Source organism: Trachurus trachurus (assembly GCF_905171665.1).
Source record: "Trachurus trachurus genome assembly, chromosome: 9".
Taxonomy (NCBI): Eukaryota; Metazoa; Chordata; class Actinopteri; order Carangiformes; family Carangidae; genus Trachurus; species Trachurus trachurus.
This window is the reverse complement of record NC_139895.1, coordinates 14,042,304-14,060,058: the sequence shown is the minus strand read 5'-3', so window position 1 is coordinate 14,060,058 and position 17,755 is coordinate 14,042,304. Positions and strand designations below refer to the sequence as shown.

The window sequence follows — 17,755 nt, the reverse complement described above, 5'->3', positions numbered from 1 at the left end:
ATTTCCATAATATGTCCCCATTAAAACTCAATAACAACCTCCATATTAAATGCAAATTGACAAAACGTATGCTGATGCTAGCAGATGCTAATTATGTTTAATAGAAATCAGCGCTGAAGCTTTTGTTGTCTGTTTACATAACGGTCCCAAACCAAATGTTACACGTCCAGAATATTCGGTCACAGTTGAATTGCATCACCTCTTGTACTTGCTGATGCTTTGTTGTTAGTGCTCTGAATGAACAGCAGTTAAAGCTATTAAAAACTGATTTGTCATTATGCCATTTTAATTGGCCTAATAGGGAGCGATACCCAACCACCATGATGCCTCTTTTCTCCTGTACACACAGAACGCCTCTAATTCTTCTCTGTGCTGACTTTGAGCTCAAGCATTTAATTACCGTACATGGGTGTGTGTGTGTGTGTGTGTGTGTGTGTGTGTGTGTGTGTGTGTGTGTGTGTGTGTGTGTGTGTGTGTGTGTGTGTGTGTGTGTGTGTGTGTGTGTGTGTGTGTGTGTGTGTGTGTGTGTGTGTGTGTGTGTGTGTGTGATAGAAGCAGCCTGTGCCAGCTCTTGATTACTCTATTGCAGCTTGGCTATGAGGGTTTTTACAGAGCAGCAGAGTAGTTCACCTTTTGCCTGTAGCTGCAGTAAAGCTAACAGCCGCTAACTCCGGTAATATTCATCTTTATTAGGAGCACAATCAAAAATAATGGACATCTATCTTTAGCTGACCTCCTGAGAATGACTCTGCATGTTACAGTACGTCGTTTGTTAGAAGATATTTGATTCATATTGTTGCAAATGTGATAACGTAGGTGCAAAAACCACTCAGGTTCTTTAAATTTTTGTTTTTGCCAACTTTTTTGGGCAGTATTCCCATAGTCAGTCTTAATGAGCTATAGTCAACCAGATGATCATGTGTGTGTACTGTAGCTTGTACAGGTTGGTGACAAATTGAAGGAAAACACAGCATGTGTCAGTAAAAGAGAACTGTTATTTTCTACAACAGAGACTGCTACAGCCCTTAACCCATGTATGACACTGTAGGACCCAGAATGAGCAGCGTAAAAACCACCAGCCGTTTACTTGGTGATTTGGGTGTTTTGCTCGTAGCGGTTCACGTTGCCCTGAGCTGGCTGTAACACACAGCACCTGTAAACAGACTTTGATGTAGAGTGCCCCCCTGCCCCCCCATGAAGTAAATAAATCAACGGCAATAAAAAAAAAAACCCTCCTCTAGCCATGTTATTCAATCTATGGTGTGTGTTTCATTATCTGTCTGTTACATTACTGAGTGTGTAATGTATCTATGTACCTGTTCTTGTCCTTGTTCTTCAGATATTAAATGTTTTAATTCGTTTTTTTGTCTCTCACCTCCTCAGACAGAGACTCAGTCAAGGTAAGGCTACACTTTAATATTTTCTTCTGCAAAAAGACATGTTTGGATCTTGGCTTCATTTCTGGTTGCTCAACTTAAGCTCTTTTTTAAATGACACTCTCAATATAAAAGAAACAAAGACATGTACATATATTGATGACCTTTGCTCACATGAGGCAGTTGCTTCACCTTCCTTCAACATTCATAACGTTCCTCCTTTCTATATCAATTTTTATTCTTATTAGTGCCAGAAATCTAAGAGTAGTTATAGACAATTAACAATGACAACAAAAACTATTTTTAAAGACACTTTAGACTGATATAAACTGTATTTTGAGAGCGTTAAAAAAATGTCTTAAAGTCTTTGTACAGCAGGAGATTTTGTTTGTGCCCACAAAGTTATACTGTGTTATGTTGTTCCAACAATGTCAAAGGTCCCATATTTTATTTATTTTACAAGTTTTGATATCATTAGAAAGTGTATTTGTGGTTTTAAGACCTAAAACATTATCTCTGTGTAGTTTTACCTCTCCACTCTCCCTGGAGCTCTAGTAACAAACAGGTCAGTGTCAGCCAATCAGAGGAGAGGCTCTGATCTTGCGTCAAGGTTGAGTGGGTGGTGACTGCTTAATTGTGACATCACAAAGTTACAGAAATACTGACATTTTGTTTTAATGCTTAGTTTCTAAACACTGGCTGTCTGCATTTCCCTGTGGATTGAACACTTTGAGACCAATATAATATGTAACCTCGAGCTGCTTTATAATCAAAAACAGACATGGACGTCTCACTTTTATATAATATGGGACCTTTAATATCTTTAACTCAAATAACATTCACACATCAAATAATTGATTTTCCACAAAACTCCACGTCTTCATGTGTTTAACACAGATTAGCCGTTCTAAAATGTTAATGTTCATTTTAAAGAAGCCCGACTACAGCTCATCACACTGATATTATTAAGTAATCATAAGACACGGATATATTACACACCCCCATAAGAGTTTTAGTATCCATTTCTGATCCACTTCTTATCCATTATGTATTCTACACTTGAGCTTTGCAGAAAAACCATGTATTTAAAATATCTGAAACATGAAAATGGTGCCAAATAGGAATAAAGAGAAACCCCAAGATGAACACAAAAAAGGGGGGAAGAAGAAAAAAAAAAAAAAAAGCAAACAGCACGTCTGGTTGGTGAAGGAAGGAGGGAGCAGAAAGAGGCAGCGCAACAGATCAACGGAACAACCAGCGCTTGTAGTAATTAGTCCCTTAAGCGGAGCTCTTTTTCCCAAGGCAAACATTTGGTTTGTTGAATACTCAATGAGCAGATTAGCATTTCTTTATTCCAGCAGCCTGAGCTCACACACACACACACACACACACACACATAACACACACACACACACACACACACACACACACACACACACACACACACACACACACACACACACACACACACGAGTTTAACGGGTTAGATGTGTTCTCTGGTGTTTTGGAGTAGGTGGAGACAGGAGGAATGTTTTAATATGTTATCTCCTGCTCCCCATGTAGTATATCCACCTCCACACAGACACACACACACACACACACACACACTCAGAGCTGCTGTAGGCACCATGATGGGAGCGATTAGCAGTGTGTGTGTGCCTGTGTGTGTGCGTTTGTGTGTGTGAGCCCGTCAGAAATCAGTGGTAAAGATAGAGAGACCAGAATGATGAATGCCCTTCATTAGCACCCAGTGAGCACACACACACACACACACACACACACACACACGCGCGCACACACAGAGCTGCTCTTTGACATGGCGGCCAACAGTCACTTCATGAAACCAATAAGCCCCTTGTCAGTGGTCTACAGTTGCCTTGGCAACAGTCCACAGGGTACAGTGCGTGTGAATTGCATGAACATCTGTGCCTTAATGTCCTTGGCGTTAGCACCTCGCACGCTGACAAAGGTATGCAGGTGTGTGTGTGTGTGTGTGTGTGTGTGTGTGTGTGTGTGTGTGCGTGTGTGCGTGTGTGTGTGCATATACTTATTGTTGTCAGTACAAGCAGACGCTTATGAAGCTGTGGTGTGTTTCTGCGCCCTCTCTGGCCTGTTGGTGTTGGGGCTCAGACGAAGCTCATTATGGGCTTAGTTGAAGCCACTGCTCTATGTTTCTGGGTTTATGTGTGTGTGTCTGTGTGTGTGTGGCTTTGTATTGTGATGAATTTCCTTAATCAGAAAAGAGGTGTGTCGGATCAAGTGGCAGAAAAACAAGCAACAGAGTCTTCTGTTTTTAAATAAACTCGGATATAATAACTCACCCCCTAACAAAGACTGTATCTTTGATTATGTTCTTTATTTTTTTATTTAGATTTTTTTTTTTTTTTTTTTTTAGGGGGAAATTAATTCTTAATGATGCGGCTTTCAAGTTTAGCCTGACCTTTTACAGTGAATCACCTGTCAAAGTAAGCACACGGCAGCTTGTTCTCAGTGTGATCACAGCAGTGGCTCTGAGATTTCCTTTTTGTACTTTCCCCAGCGGTAAACAAGAGTTACACTTGCAGTCTGCATCCTCTTTATCAATGGTAGCATAGCATAGTGCACACAGTCTGGCCGTCTTTTCAGCGTTATCTGCACAACAGGATAGGAGGTGATGGGTGAGATCAGGTGACGGGAATCCAGGCTTTCTGGTGTGAACAGAGCTTTTATTTTCGCGGGGGTTGTGACAGGGAAAAAAAAAAAAAAGGTGAGAAACAACAGGAATAAAAGGCAGGATTTCAAATTTAGTTGACACATGGACGAGGAGGAAACTGTTGATGTCTTGTTGTAAAACGGGGAGAAAGGAGGGAATGTGGAAGCAGGAGGAGAAGATAGAAGAAGATCAAAGTCAAGATGAATCTATACTGCATTATGGACATATTATAATATAATATAATATTAATATGGGTTTTTTTTAGTAGTTGACCAAAAGAAAAACAAAGACATTCACATTTCCATCTTTCGCTGAGAGCTCTAAGCGCCTCTTGTCCAAAAGCTGAGGTTAATTCCTGTCCTTGGATGCAGCAGTGGACAATACAGTCTCACCACAATGTCCTGTTTTAAAGCTTACAGACACGGTCACATGATATTATGTGATTTCCCTGAGTGTCTTGATACAGTATAATAGGTGACTTGAACTAACTGCCCTCTGTCAGCTTTGTTTCAGCAGATGTCCCTGAAACAACATATGTTTTTGTTCAGGGGACAAAGCCCTCTGGTGGCCACAGTAATTATGATGAGTACAAGGACGAAGTCAAGTGGGCTTATTATAGAGTGATGTAGGAGGAGAGCACCGAACCACCATCTGTGACTAAACCCAACAAAGTGGTGTTGTTTTTTTTGTGCCTTAACCTAATCAAATATTAATTATTTATTATATATGTTATTCTGATTTACTTGACAGTGAATTGTGATTGTTTTATACGGCGAAGACAAATTATGTCACATTGGAAAACCTTTGGAAAAGCAACCGATTTTCTTGCTTTTAATGCTTTAAATTCTAAATGCTAACGTTGGAAATGCATTTTATTTTAAATGCTGAATCAAAAGCAACTGGACTTCTGTCTTGGCTAGGTAGCAACAGCAAAATGTACATACAGTGAAAAGTAAGGACACCCCTGATCAAAATTTCTGTTAATGTGAACAGTTAAAGCAAGTGGAAGATGAAATTATCTCCAAAAGGCATAAAGTTAAACATGACACACACTTTTGCTATATACTTTAAGCAATACCAGTGTATTATTTTTACCCAGGAGACTTGAGCTCTCAGATAACTTTGACCAAGGTATCAGACAAGCTATTTACTATTTATACGCTGTAATAGTTGCCAATAGGGGGGGGGGGGGGGGGGGGGGGGGGGGGGGGGGGGGGGGGGGCTACCTGGTACTAACTATGCAGGGTGGCCAACCCTTTGCTGTGGGCCCTTCTGTCATTTAAAAAATGATCAAAATAAAGAAATGTAAAGGGGAATGTGTCATCTGTAACTGTATGTCTTTTGGAGATCATTCCATCTTTCACTTGCTGAGCTGTTCACAGACATTTTGACCAGGGGTGCCCCAACTTTTGCATGCCACTGTATGTCTTCTGTACATCCCATCTTCCTGGAGGGAATGTGTAAACCAAGTGATCAAGGGATTTCTGAAACAGAGCTCTGGTTTTAGTAACATGTGCACATGCTCCCTGACCCTGACCCCTTCTTATTTAGACTCAATATTTTTAATAAGTTGGCTATTGTAATTAAAACTTGCGGGTCCAGATCTGGGTTGGGCCGGTCTCAGGCCTGGGTCAAACCTTGAATCTAACCTTTAACTTACATGGATAAGCACTTTTTTTTTCTTTTTAAGTGTTCAGGTTTAGACGTTTGTTTTATCACCTTACTTACAGTAAAGTACACCTACTTTATTTTGAATGTATAAGGCAACACAAAGGCCCTCACTGAGGTTTGCCAGCCTTGAATTCGTGACTCTCCCAGTAATATTATTTATAAGAGTCCTTTCTTCTTCATCATCTCCTTTCACACCTCTGATTATTAGTGTTTCTCTGTTCACACTGTTTGCGAAACTGAACAAAAAAAAGAAAAGAAAAAAATACAGCAGTGGAGGTTACAGGTATCATTATCAGGACTCGCAGAATCAATTTGAAATGGGAGGCAAATATAATTATGATGTGCTTGTAAATTAATACTTTCACCCCGGCAACACCGCACGGTTCTTCACGCTCACAATGCTCGCGCTGCCGGCGGAGCCTTCATTTGTCTCTGCAGCAAAATTAATTTGCCTTGATGTTTTTGAAAGGGCTAATTTGCAGGCTAATTAATCTAATCAGTCTGGAAAGAAGGAGGGAGAGAGAGAGAGAAAGAGAGAGAAAGAGAGGGAGGGCCTAAGCTTGTTCTGCCTCACTCAAGGAGAGACTCACACCTGTATACACACTGACATCTCAATATTGTTTGCACATACGGAGTACTAAAATGTAAACAGGTACAAGTCCTTCCTGCCCGACCACACACACACACACACACACATACACATACACACACACACACCGAACGTCACTCCTCCCCCGCAGAATCTTTGTCATCAACACTTGCAGCACGGCAAAGGGCAGTGGAAAGGTTACAAGCGTGAGTTAGTGGAAAGGTCGAGTTAAAGGTCCTGCTTTATTTTTCTTCTCTCTGTCCGTCGTCTGCCGGGTAAGGAGCGCCTCCCAATGAGAGGGAGAGATCAGCGGGGACAGGCGGAGCAAGAGGGGAGATGTTTAGTTGACCTTATTTTGATCTTTGCTTCTCAAAGAGGATTAATCCTTCAGTAATGGTATTTAAAGGATGCCGTATTTGATTATGAAAAGAGAGACATCAGTGGGCCGACTCCGCCTTCTAGCTTTAAAAATAATGCTGCCGAGTTCAAGCAGTGGTGGCAGTACAGTAGTCGACTCGCCATTGTCGGGGATGCGGCACAGTTTTGGTATTGTGTGGTACAGTAAGAATGAAATGGGTTTTAACAGGAAGAGGAGTTTTTAAAATGACGTGGAAATCCCAGTCATTTTGTATCTGTGTTGTTCGTCTTTATCGTTCTCTGGCTCCACGCTTAGTCCAAGATTTGTCCTGACTTAGTGGTGCTGGAGGACGACTCCTAGAACGAGACTCCTGTGTCTTACATTTTGTTTTTCACCCTGTTTGTGGGGATGATGTTGTTGAGTTGTTTTTGTTTTGTCTTATTCATCCGTAAACTATCAAATACACCCACATACACTATTGGACGATTTGGTATAAAATGGTCAGTTCACCCAATAGGTGAGAAACAACAGGAATAAAAGGCAGATTTCCAAATAGTTGACACATGGAGGACAAGGAGTAAACTTGTGATGTCTTGTTACTGTAAATGAGCGGAGAAAAGAGGGAGAAATAGGGAAGGTGGAGGAGAAGATCAAAGTCAAGATGAAGATAAACTATTGAATACATCCACATACACAATGGGTATAGAATTTGGTATAAAATGGTCAGTTCACCCAAACTACAATTTATCCTGGAGTCTAGTCTCACAGATAGTTTTGGTTTGTACTTAAACTTAATGGAAGCTAATGGGTTGTTGTGTTTGTTGTTGATAAAAAATGATATTTACAAAATTCAATAGGAAAGTCAAAACTCAAAAATGACTTTGGATAATCCACAGAACAAGTGGAACAAGATCTGTTTCTTTGATAGAAAGTAGCTCCCTAACCACTTCTAAGACATTTACTGTAGCAATTGAATAGACAATATAATTATATGATAAGATCGGTCAGTGTAGTTTATGTTAAAGTAGGTCTTCTTCCTCTTCCATTAAGTATAATGTCCATTGTTTTCTTTCAGAGCTCGTCTGTTTCTCCCTCGGCCAGTTTCCGGGCCGGAGAGAAGCACCGCAGTTCAAGCGATTACTCCTCTGACAGCAAGAAACAGAAGACAGATGATAAAGACTTGGCCTCCACGCGCTACGTGAGTGAAGATGTAATAGTTAGTCTTTACTCAGCTGAACAGCAAAGGCTTTTTTTTAAAGAAACTTCAGGGAATGTGTGATCTTTTCTCCCTTGTCCATCTGAAACTACGGTACACTCAAAATTAAGTTCCAATAATAAATTTACCATTTTATACTGTATATGAAGAGGGGTTCCAACTCTGTGATATAAAACCCACTACAAAACAAAGGCAGCATGACACATAGTTCTGTTTATGATATAATCAAACATAAGCCACTTTTAATCCTCCAGTATTTGATGTTTTTGACCAGTTCTCAATGGAGACATGAATTTTAACCCAGTGCGCTGCAGTTTATGACTTGATCCTCAGCCAAGTGAGCCATCTGGACGCTCCGCCGTGGAGCCAGTTCGACCATTTCATCTAATAATTGTAACTAAACTTTAAAACACCACATGGAAATTGACAAAGGAAAGATTAGAACAAGTTTATCGCACTCTGTTATAACCTTAATTAAATCCTTGATTTTTATGATAACCCTATTTCATTACCACACGCCTAATTTTATTTCAGATTAATGAGGTGTTGTGTTGGGTAAAGCACCGATTGTCTGTGGGTTTATAGTTAATTAATGAAGACTGATGATCGTTCTTCCTGTCAAACCTCAGCAGGTGGACGCACACATGAACACCTTTCATTTTACGCTATAATTAAACAATATGCAGGTCATGCAGGTTCTGTACACACTGGGATATTATTTTCATGTAGAGCTGTGTGTGTGTGCGTAGTTCAGCGTCACAGTAAAATTAAGTTAGAGTAAAGTTTTTTCTTCCTCTGTGTGTCTGTGGCAGGAAAGTGATGCAGAGAAGAGCGATGACAACCTGGTAGTGGATGTCTCCAATGAGGTACAAAAACAGTTTAACAGTACGGCAGCTTCTGTTACCCAATCTAAAAAAAAAACAATATCTTATGCTCTCGTCTCTGTGCTACCCCCTCCCCCATCCTCACCCCCCTCAGGACCCGGCGTCTCCTCGAGGAAGTCCTGCCCACTCTCCTCGGGAGAACGGATTGGACAAAAGTCGCCTGTCTTCGAAGAAGGACGCTCCCCTGAGCCCGTCCTCCATCGCCTCCTCCAGCAGCACACCTTCATCCAAGTCCAAAGAGATTAATTTGGTGAGTCATTTGGGGTAATTATAGCCTTCTGATCTTTTTCATCAATTCCCGGGGTAGTTTTCTATTTTTAGACATTGAGAAAAGTGTTAAAGAAAATTGTAAGTGATCACTGGAATTAAGTTAAAGAGCCGAGTGAAGGCGCCGTGATTGAGAGGAAAAATCTCTCGTTGGATGGAAGATTTTAAGACTTAATGATGTTTCAGCTCTGCTATTAAATAAATAGACAAACTAAAAACCGTTGTGTCACAGAATGAGAAGTCCACAACGCCTGTGTCCAAGTCCAGCACCCCGACATCGCGCTCTGATGCCCCGACGCCCAGCAGCACGGCCACTCCTGGGCTGAGGTCTGCACCTGCTAAACCAACAGGAGTGGAGGCGCTGGGTGAGTAAAAACATCTCTGTGTGGAAGAAGATCGTCTGAATCAAATGGATTTTTATGTTAATATATTTTGATGTTCATAGATCATAACTGAAAATATAGTTTACATGTACACTAATGTAGAGAATGTGATTTATGTATTTTGGCTGAAACAGGTCTGAGACTTGTTCCGCATGTGTCTGGTCTCGTAGCTCCAGGTCTCCGTACGCCGCTGGCCGTGCCGTGCTCGTACCCCGGGCCGTTCGGTATGGTCCCTCACCCGGGCATGAACGGAGAGCTGAGCGCAGCGGGAGCGGCCTACACCGGCCTGCACAACATCTCGCCACAGATGAGCGCCGTGGCCGCTGCAGCAGTGGCAGCTTACGGACGCACACAAGTGGTACACACAGTAACACTTTTTATTCTGTAGATGTAAACATTAACGCCCACACACTCAGTCGGTGTCCATGATTAACTTTAAGAGCGAGTTACATCTTACTCAAGGGAGAATTGGAATAAAATACAGTTCATGTTAAAGATGTTTCGTGAGCAGAAGCCACATCATCACATCATGTTGTTAGAATATGTTTTACAATGTTACATTAAATATAAAGATGCCATCTGCTTTTCAACCAAACTTAGTCTGATAAAATAGTAAAGTAAAGTAAATGCCAATGTAAACTTTAAGCGACAACCAGATTTACTTCTCTGTGACGGATATGGACCTTCTATTACATCTTTTCAGTTGTTTTTGTCTATTGGTTTTAATTTTGTCACCTTCTTGTCCTCTGTAGGTGGGATTCGATCCCCACCACCACATACGCGTCCCTGCCCTTCCTCCCAACCTGTCGGGCATTCCTGGTGGAAAACCGTACGTTTCCCTTCCTCATTATCACAATTCCACTAATGAGGTTAAAGGGATAGTTCAAAATTTTGGCAAATTGGCCCATTGGCATAATCCCTATAGTCATAGCAGTAGGTTCGTTACCTTTAATTGTCGGTGCAAGCTATTTTTAGAATGGCGGAGCAGAGCCGTGAGCTGCTCAGAGCTATGCTACGGAGGCTAATGGGATTTCTTGGTTTCCCTCATCAAACTCATCAAATACACAATCCAACAACTCCAAAACGCTCTGGTGGACAAGTTGTGACCTGCACATTCACCACGCTATGAGATAATAACCGAACGTTACAAGACAGAGTTGTTTTAGAGGTAAATGCAGAGTCTGCTTGCTGAAAAACTGCCCCCGACAGTAACGCGCATAAGCGGTTTTGCATGAATTTACCTCTAAAACAACTCTGTCACATAATGTAGTGGTGAGTGTGCAGGTCACAATTTGTTTGTGCGTTTTGGAGTTGTTAGTTTGTGTATTTTATAAGTTTGATGAGAGAAAAAAATAAATCCCATTGGCGTAGCTCTGAGCAGCTCGCAGCTCTGCTCCGCCGTTCTAGAAATATCTTGCACCGACAATTAACCTTCTGCTATGACTATAGGGATTATTGCAATGGGCCAATTTGCCAAAATGTTGAACTATCCCTTTAAAATATATATATATATATATATTCCCTTTCATTTGCTTTTACCCTCTCCTCACCCTCCTTGTTTGTTCTCTCTCTCCTCTCAGAGCCTACTCCTTCCACGTGAGCGCTGATGGACAGATGCAGCCTGTGCCTTTTCCTCCGGATGCACTGATCGGCCCTGGCATCCCGCGCCACGCACGCCAGATCAATACCCTCAGCCACGGGGAGGTGGTGTGTGCTGTCACCATCAGTAACCCGACGCGTCATGTCTACACCGGCGGCAAGGGCTGTGTCAAGGTGTGGGACATCAGTCACCCGGGCAACAAGACTCCTGTGTCCCAGCTGGACTGCCTTGTGAGTAACGATCACACACACACACACATGCAATGTTACATCATATATGGATACAATACACACATAGCACATGTTTTATTATGTCACCTGTAGTTAATGCTCACAGCAGCTACTGTAGTTCATGTTTGTTGTTTTTAATGACAGTGAAAAGTACTCGTGTTTGTCCGTCACATCAGAACAGAGACAACTACATCCGCTCCTGTCGACTGCTTCCTGACGGGCGGACTCTGATTGTCGGGGGCGAAGCGAGCACTCTGTCAATCTGGGATCTGGCAACACCAACTCCACGGATAAAAGCAGAACTAACTTCGTCGGCGCCCGCGTGTTACGCTCTGGCCATCAGCCCCGACTCAAAGGTCTGCTTTTCCTGCTGCTCCGACGGGAACATCGCTGTGTGGGACCTTCACAACCAGACTCTGGTCAGGTACGGAGCTGGGAGTGTGGAGTATGGAGTGTGTGTGTGTGAGGGTTGGCCCCATAGACGGCAACACAAAACAGCTGTAACACATGGTGATATCTGTGTAACTTAAAGGGATAGTTCAAGATTTTGGCAAATTGGCCCATTGCCATAATCCCTATAGTCTTAGGAGTAGGTTTGTTACCTTTAATTGTCGGTGCAAGCTATTTTTAGAACGGCGGAGCAGAGCCGCAAGCTGCTCAGAGCTACGCTACGGAGGCTAATGGGATTTATTGGTTTCCCTGCTCCCAACAGGAATGCGCATCAGCTGTTTTGCATGAATTTACCTCTAAAACTGCTCCATCTTGTAACGTTCTGTTATTATCTCATAGCGTGGTGAATGTGCAGGTCACAACTTGTCCACCAGAGCATTGTGGAGTTGTTGGATTGTGTATTTGATGAGTTTGATGAGGGAAACCAAGAAATCCCATGAGCCTCTGTAGCGTAGCTCTGAGCAACTTGCGGCTCTGCTCCGCCGTTCTAAAAATAGCTTGCACCGACAATTAAAGGTAACGAACCTACTGCTATGACTATAGGGATTATGTTGAACTATTCCTTTAAGGAAAACATGGCCCAGATGAAATAATGTGTAGCCTTGACTCTCAGCTCTGAACTGGAAACAGGTTTACGTGCCAGAGATCAAAACTCAAACAAAGCAGGTTTGTTGTTGTTGTTTCAGCCTTAGATATAAAGGATACTTTAGTGTAACTTGAAATGTTTTTTTGTTGCACTGTTTGTTTTGTTTTCTTGCTGTTTTGTTGCTCCCCATCCTCACTGTGCAGGAAAAGTTCAGCTCTGCAGTTTTAACCAAGTTACGATTACAGTGTTTTTCGATCCTTCATAGAAAAAATAAAATAATTGAAAATTAAAGGTGAAAAACTAGGTCTCTCAAAGTTAACACTGTCAAATGGGCCAGTTAACAAAAAACAACGTTATTTGCAGTTACTGCTGATGTGTAACGAGACACCGCTGGAGTGCATCACAAAAGTTTCCTCTAAGCTGACTTGGTGCCTGTTTGGATTTACCATCTTTTACATTTTACAGCCCATCTATGCTACATATTGATACGATATATCTACGATGATGAAATTACTTGAAATGATTCACCACGGTGTGAAGGGGTGGGACGCTCATCAGAAAATATTACTCTAGTGTTTCTTACCCGTGTGTGACAAGTGCCAGAGAGAGAGTGTAGGTTTCAAATTCAGCCCGTCGTCACTTCGTCATCTCACAGTATCACTGACAAGTTCTCCTGTCGCTGGCAGATGGTGTGGTGGTAATCACTCAAATGCCGCTCATCAGTCTCTGGTTTGGACTCAGGGTGCAGTTCTGTGTATGTTCTCACAACCCGAGGCCGACAAAGTGAAGCTGTAGAGACGCTTTCCTTCCTCCTGCTATTTTAAAGGGATACGCAAAAAAAAAAAATTAGTGTCTTGCCTCATTCCAGAGTCCATGACAAGCAGATAGACACCATCCTTTCGACTGTGCGTGCAGTAACAAGGGAGAGCCCGTATCGCCCGTAATTAGCTTAGCTCAAACGGGCCGATCTTCGTCTCAGAGCTGACAAAACTATCCCCTTTAAAAATGTTTGAAATGTCGATAAAGTGATATATTGACTGAGTTTAGAGCTAAAATGAAATCAGCTTCTGACTGCTGATTTCGGCTCGGGTACAGTAGGAGGCAGGCTAACACTACCTATGCACTTCCAGCGTTTGAGCTAAGCTAATTACGGGCGATACGGGCTCTCCCTTGTTACTGCACGCACAGTCAAAAGGATGGTGTCTATCTGCTTGTCATGGACTCGGGAGTGAGGCAAGACATGAAAAAAAATGTTGGCGTATCCCTTTAAGAGAATCTCTTCTCACTTTATTATCTGATTTTCTGAACACTTTCTTATTGAGTGTGTGTTTGTTTTGTTTTGTTTTTTCTTCTTTTTTCCCTTCAGGCAGTTCCAGGGCCACACTGATGGGGCCAGTTGTATAGACATTTCTAATGATGGGACCAAGCTGTGGACCGGAGGCCTGGACAACACGGTCCGGTCCTGGGACCTGAGGGAGGGACGACAGCTGCAGCAGCATGACTTCACCTCCCAGGTACCACAGGACGCTCCACTAGGGAGGTCACGATTATAGATTTTCTTGGTACGATTATTGTCAGAGAAATAATCATGGTATTAACGATTATCACGATTATTATGCATCAATAAATTTCACAAGGCTATGAATGTGTAAAATCAAATATAGTCAAAATATAATGACATTACTAATCTCTAAATATAGGACAAGTTATTAATCCCCCGGGGAAAGTGTTTGAAATATTTAAGTCATTAATTGCCATCTATACCAATTGTTTAAGTTTATTTTTTAAAATTACAAATGACACGCTAACATTTAAATTCCCACCAATGCTACGTTAGGTAAATGGACCAGTATCTGTGCATCCTCCTTTACCTTGGTGCACATCTGCCGATATGGTTCCGACGTAATCTTTTTCGGAAAGTGACGGTATTTAAGAATCTTTACGATCAATTAATTGTGGCGTTTAATACCGCAGTTAATTGTGAAAACAAGTAATTGTGACATCCCTACACTCCACACCTAAATACACATTTCTATTAGCATTATAAAAGGCCACAGTTATAATGTGAGTAATCTCTAACTTGTCACCGTGTCTGTGTGTGTACGCTTAAAGCCTTTATAGATTGTATAGTGGTGTTGTGGGACGGCAGTTTGTAGGTGGTTTTCGTCCACTTTTTATTTAGTTTTTATCATCATTCTGCGATAGAAATCGTGCGTCACAGTACAAGTCACAGCAATTTGCCGTTTGTGCGATTACACCCTCGGGCTGTGATTTATTGCAGTAATTTACAAACTCAGTTCAGAACATTTAAGCTGCACTCAGGGCCAGACCGAGCTCCGGTTTTCCTCGCCTGTCCTTAGATACCTTTAACACTAATAACACTGGCAGTTAGAATTTAGTTTTTTTTTTTTTTTCAAGTGAGGAGAAGAGCAGCAATAATAGACCATTACCGCAATTTTCCTGAAAAGACCCATTTCACAGTCTCAGTGTGCACAGGAAGAGGTGAGTGTGCATTAAAGATAACTCAGGGAGGGCAGGGCAGACCGGGGTAGACCCAGCCCGATAAAATGCTTGTGCTTTCCAGTAATATCTTTTCTAACCTCCAGAAAACAGCTTCACAGCATGCGTTTTAACGGAGAAGAAAGACACGTATTCACCGGGTTTAACAAGCCATCATGTATATTTTTCAGTCTTAATCATCTGAAAGACATTTTGTCAAGACGTATTTAACAAATGAGGACTGACTCAATCGTTCACCCACCTCGTTTTCATTTCCACAGTCCTGCTGCGTGGATCTGTTGCATATTCAATACCATTTTAGAAACTGAAACAGCCATCTGTTTTGACAGATTAGTGCGTCCGGGACTGAAATGTTTATGATGGTGTAGAGAAGCATACAGTGGACATTTGCCAACAAGTGCCCGCCCCCGCAGACAAGCACGATCTTCACACACTCAATCATTCCCAGAGCAGATGAATATAGGAGATGATATTTTGTATAAACTATAGCTTCTGTAACAGTTTTTTTTTTTTTTTTTTTTTTTTTTGTGGTTTGCAGATCTTCTCTCTGGGATACTGTCCAACGGGCGAGTGGCTGGCAGTGGGGATGGAGAACAGTAACGTGGAGGTCCTGCATGTCACCAAACCTGACAAGTACCAGCTCCACCTGCATGAAAGCTGCGTGCTCTCGCTCAGATTTGCTCACTGTGGTAAGAGTCAACACACATCTACAGTATGAAGACAGCCAATTTCTGACAGGAAGGAAATGAATGCATGTACCAAAAGCTCAGGGAAATATACAAGTCAACTGTCGATGATTTGCTTCAGCATCAACTTATGTTACGTGACATCATGCACCAGAGAAGATGATACATTTTTTCTTGTTTCATAGCGCTAGGGATGTGACTAAATGTGGCAGGTTTGTGTAGGAGACAAACATGATTTAAAAAATTCAGTGTGTAAATGAAGGCATCACATAGTCAGTAAACAAACTGAACCAGTTTAAAAGACATAAAAACGCAGGCAGACCAACAAATAGTGTAGTACAGTAGTTTCTAAAGTGTTAGCATGGAGCGCACCTGTATGAATAATCTGCAAGAATAAGAAGATTATTATAATGCTGACTTCATCATCACTTGACAATTGAACTATCTAGCAGGTTAATCTTACAAACTTTTGATGATATCAAGAATAGTTACTTTGTTTTTAAGCCACCTGAGAGAGAACTAATAACTTTCTGGTTTTCATCAACATTTGAAACAGTTCTGTTTAATAAAAAAAAAAAAAACTTAACCACTGTAAAAACGTTAAGTTATAAATTGATTTCATTCTGTCTTATGAGTGTCTTATCATAATATCATCCCACTCAGTCTGGATCAATTCGCCCTGTATTGATAAAAAAGGAGAAGCTGGTGTTCAGTTGCAGAGCTGTTTTGAGGTTTTTTGTTATCACAGTTTTTGGTTTTATTTTTACATCCAGCCTTACATGAGATGAATTCTCTGAGGGTTTAGCTACAATAAGTTATGTTTTATTCCATCACTCAGACAAAACAGAAGAGAGTAAATCAGAAGAGAGGTTGACCTCTGACTGGCTCTAGTCTGAGAGAGGAAATTATAAAACTACACTGAGATGGTTTTTAGCCTTTAAAATCACCAATATTATGGATATCAGCACTTCAAATGAAGAGAAAAGAGTCATCATTATTCACAATGAGTGACTCTTCAAATTACCACTGCACTACTACAGTAGATATACTGTATATAAATGAGCTAGTGCGCCACATGCATACACATAATATAAGCCTATTGCTGTTAAGAGGAAACCAAAGAGTGACACATCAAGATAAGCTTTGTCTGAGCCAGTTCTTCCCCCAATTAATTAAGTGTCATTTCAATTAGCAGCTGAAGCCTCGGGCCAGATAAGGCTTCTGCTTTAATACGTCAGTGTCCATTAGTGTCAGCGTCCATCGGCTTCACTCGTGTTTTTTTTAGCAGAAGCTTTAAATAAAGAAAAACACATCTGGGTAAAATTGTTTCATATGTGTCTGCCCTCCTCTGCAGGGAAGTGGTTTGTGAGTACAGGAAAAGACAATCTGCTCAACGCATGGAGAACCCCATATGGAGCCAGCATATTCCAGGTATGTGTGGGGAAAAGTCTTTAAGCAAGATGTCAAGCAGCTTCCTGCTCTCTGACCGACAGCTTTTGTGGGAACACAGCCGATAAAAATAAATAAATAAATAAAATGTTAAATTATCAATAGGAAATGTCTTTTTCCAGATGATGCAGATTGGATAACTGGCTGAAAAGCTTTTTTCTCAGTGTCACGCTCCTTTTTTTTCCTACATTTTCACACATCTTTTCTCCCTCTTACAGTCAAAGGAGTCGTCTTCAGTGCTGAGCTGCGACATCTCCATAGATGATAAGTACATTGTAACGGGCTCTGGAGATAAGAAAGCCACAGTCTACGAGGTCATTTACTAGGAGGTGGTGGGAGGGACAAGGCCGTTCTTCCACCCAGACTCTCTGTCGTATCTCCATCAACCTATGTACAGTTTCTCATGTGTATAAAACGGACTCGGAAGGAACGTACCAAACACTTTTAAGTCTTTCTTTCTTTCTTTGGACCATGACCTTTTGTCCTCCTGGCTGGTTGTGGATCAAAACCAACAAGCAGAACCAAGCACAGGGTTTTTATTTCTTTTTTTTTTAAAGAGTGGCTTATTGTGAGGATGAGTGAACGTCCATGTGCACTAAATCTGGGATGGATGCTGTTGTTATAGCACTGACCAGACCACATTCCTTTCTGTGACCCTTTCTTGTAAGCATCCGACATATTTGTTTCTATACAACACATCCACATATCTGGAGACTTATAAAGTATTTGAACTAAATGGCAGATCATTCCTGCCTCACTCCACATTATCTTCCCTAGTCTAAACTAAACTTCTCATTT

General features: G+C 41.5%; 1 protein-coding gene across 12 annotated transcripts in view; it reads left to right on the top strand.

The window, feature by feature from the left end:
• The window catches only part of LOC310991777 (transducin-like enhancer protein 4), a gene marked incomplete at both ends in the record, with an annotated part of 40,297 nt that extends 23,014 nt beyond the window's left edge, over positions 1-17,283 (top strand). For 9 of the 12 annotated variants that reach the window (XM_083979703.1, XM_083979704.1, XM_083979706.1 and 6 more), the window contains 13 exons: positions 1,384-1,400; positions 7,762-7,884; positions 8,715-8,768; positions 8,881-9,036; positions 9,286-9,418; positions 9,607-9,794; positions 10,189-10,265; positions 11,017-11,266; positions 11,443-11,690; positions 13,669-13,816; positions 15,361-15,511; positions 16,863-16,939; positions 17,176-17,283. In XM_083979703.1, coding sequence (XP_083835829.1) covers positions 1,384-1,400; positions 7,762-7,884; positions 8,715-8,768; positions 8,881-9,036; positions 9,286-9,418; positions 9,607-9,794; positions 10,189-10,265; positions 11,017-11,266; positions 11,443-11,690; positions 13,669-13,816; positions 15,361-15,511; positions 16,863-16,939; positions 17,176-17,283 — 1,730 coding nt within the window. The remainder of the gene's footprint in view (positions 1-1,383; positions 1,401-7,761; positions 7,885-8,714; positions 8,769-8,880; positions 9,037-9,285; positions 9,419-9,606; positions 9,795-10,188; positions 10,266-11,016; positions 11,267-11,442; positions 11,691-13,668; positions 13,817-15,360; positions 15,512-16,862; positions 16,940-17,175) is intronic. The other 3 variants (XM_083979698.1, XM_083979707.1, XM_083979697.1) reach the window with 2 other exon arrangements.
• Positions 17,284-17,755: the final 472 nt, after the last annotated feature.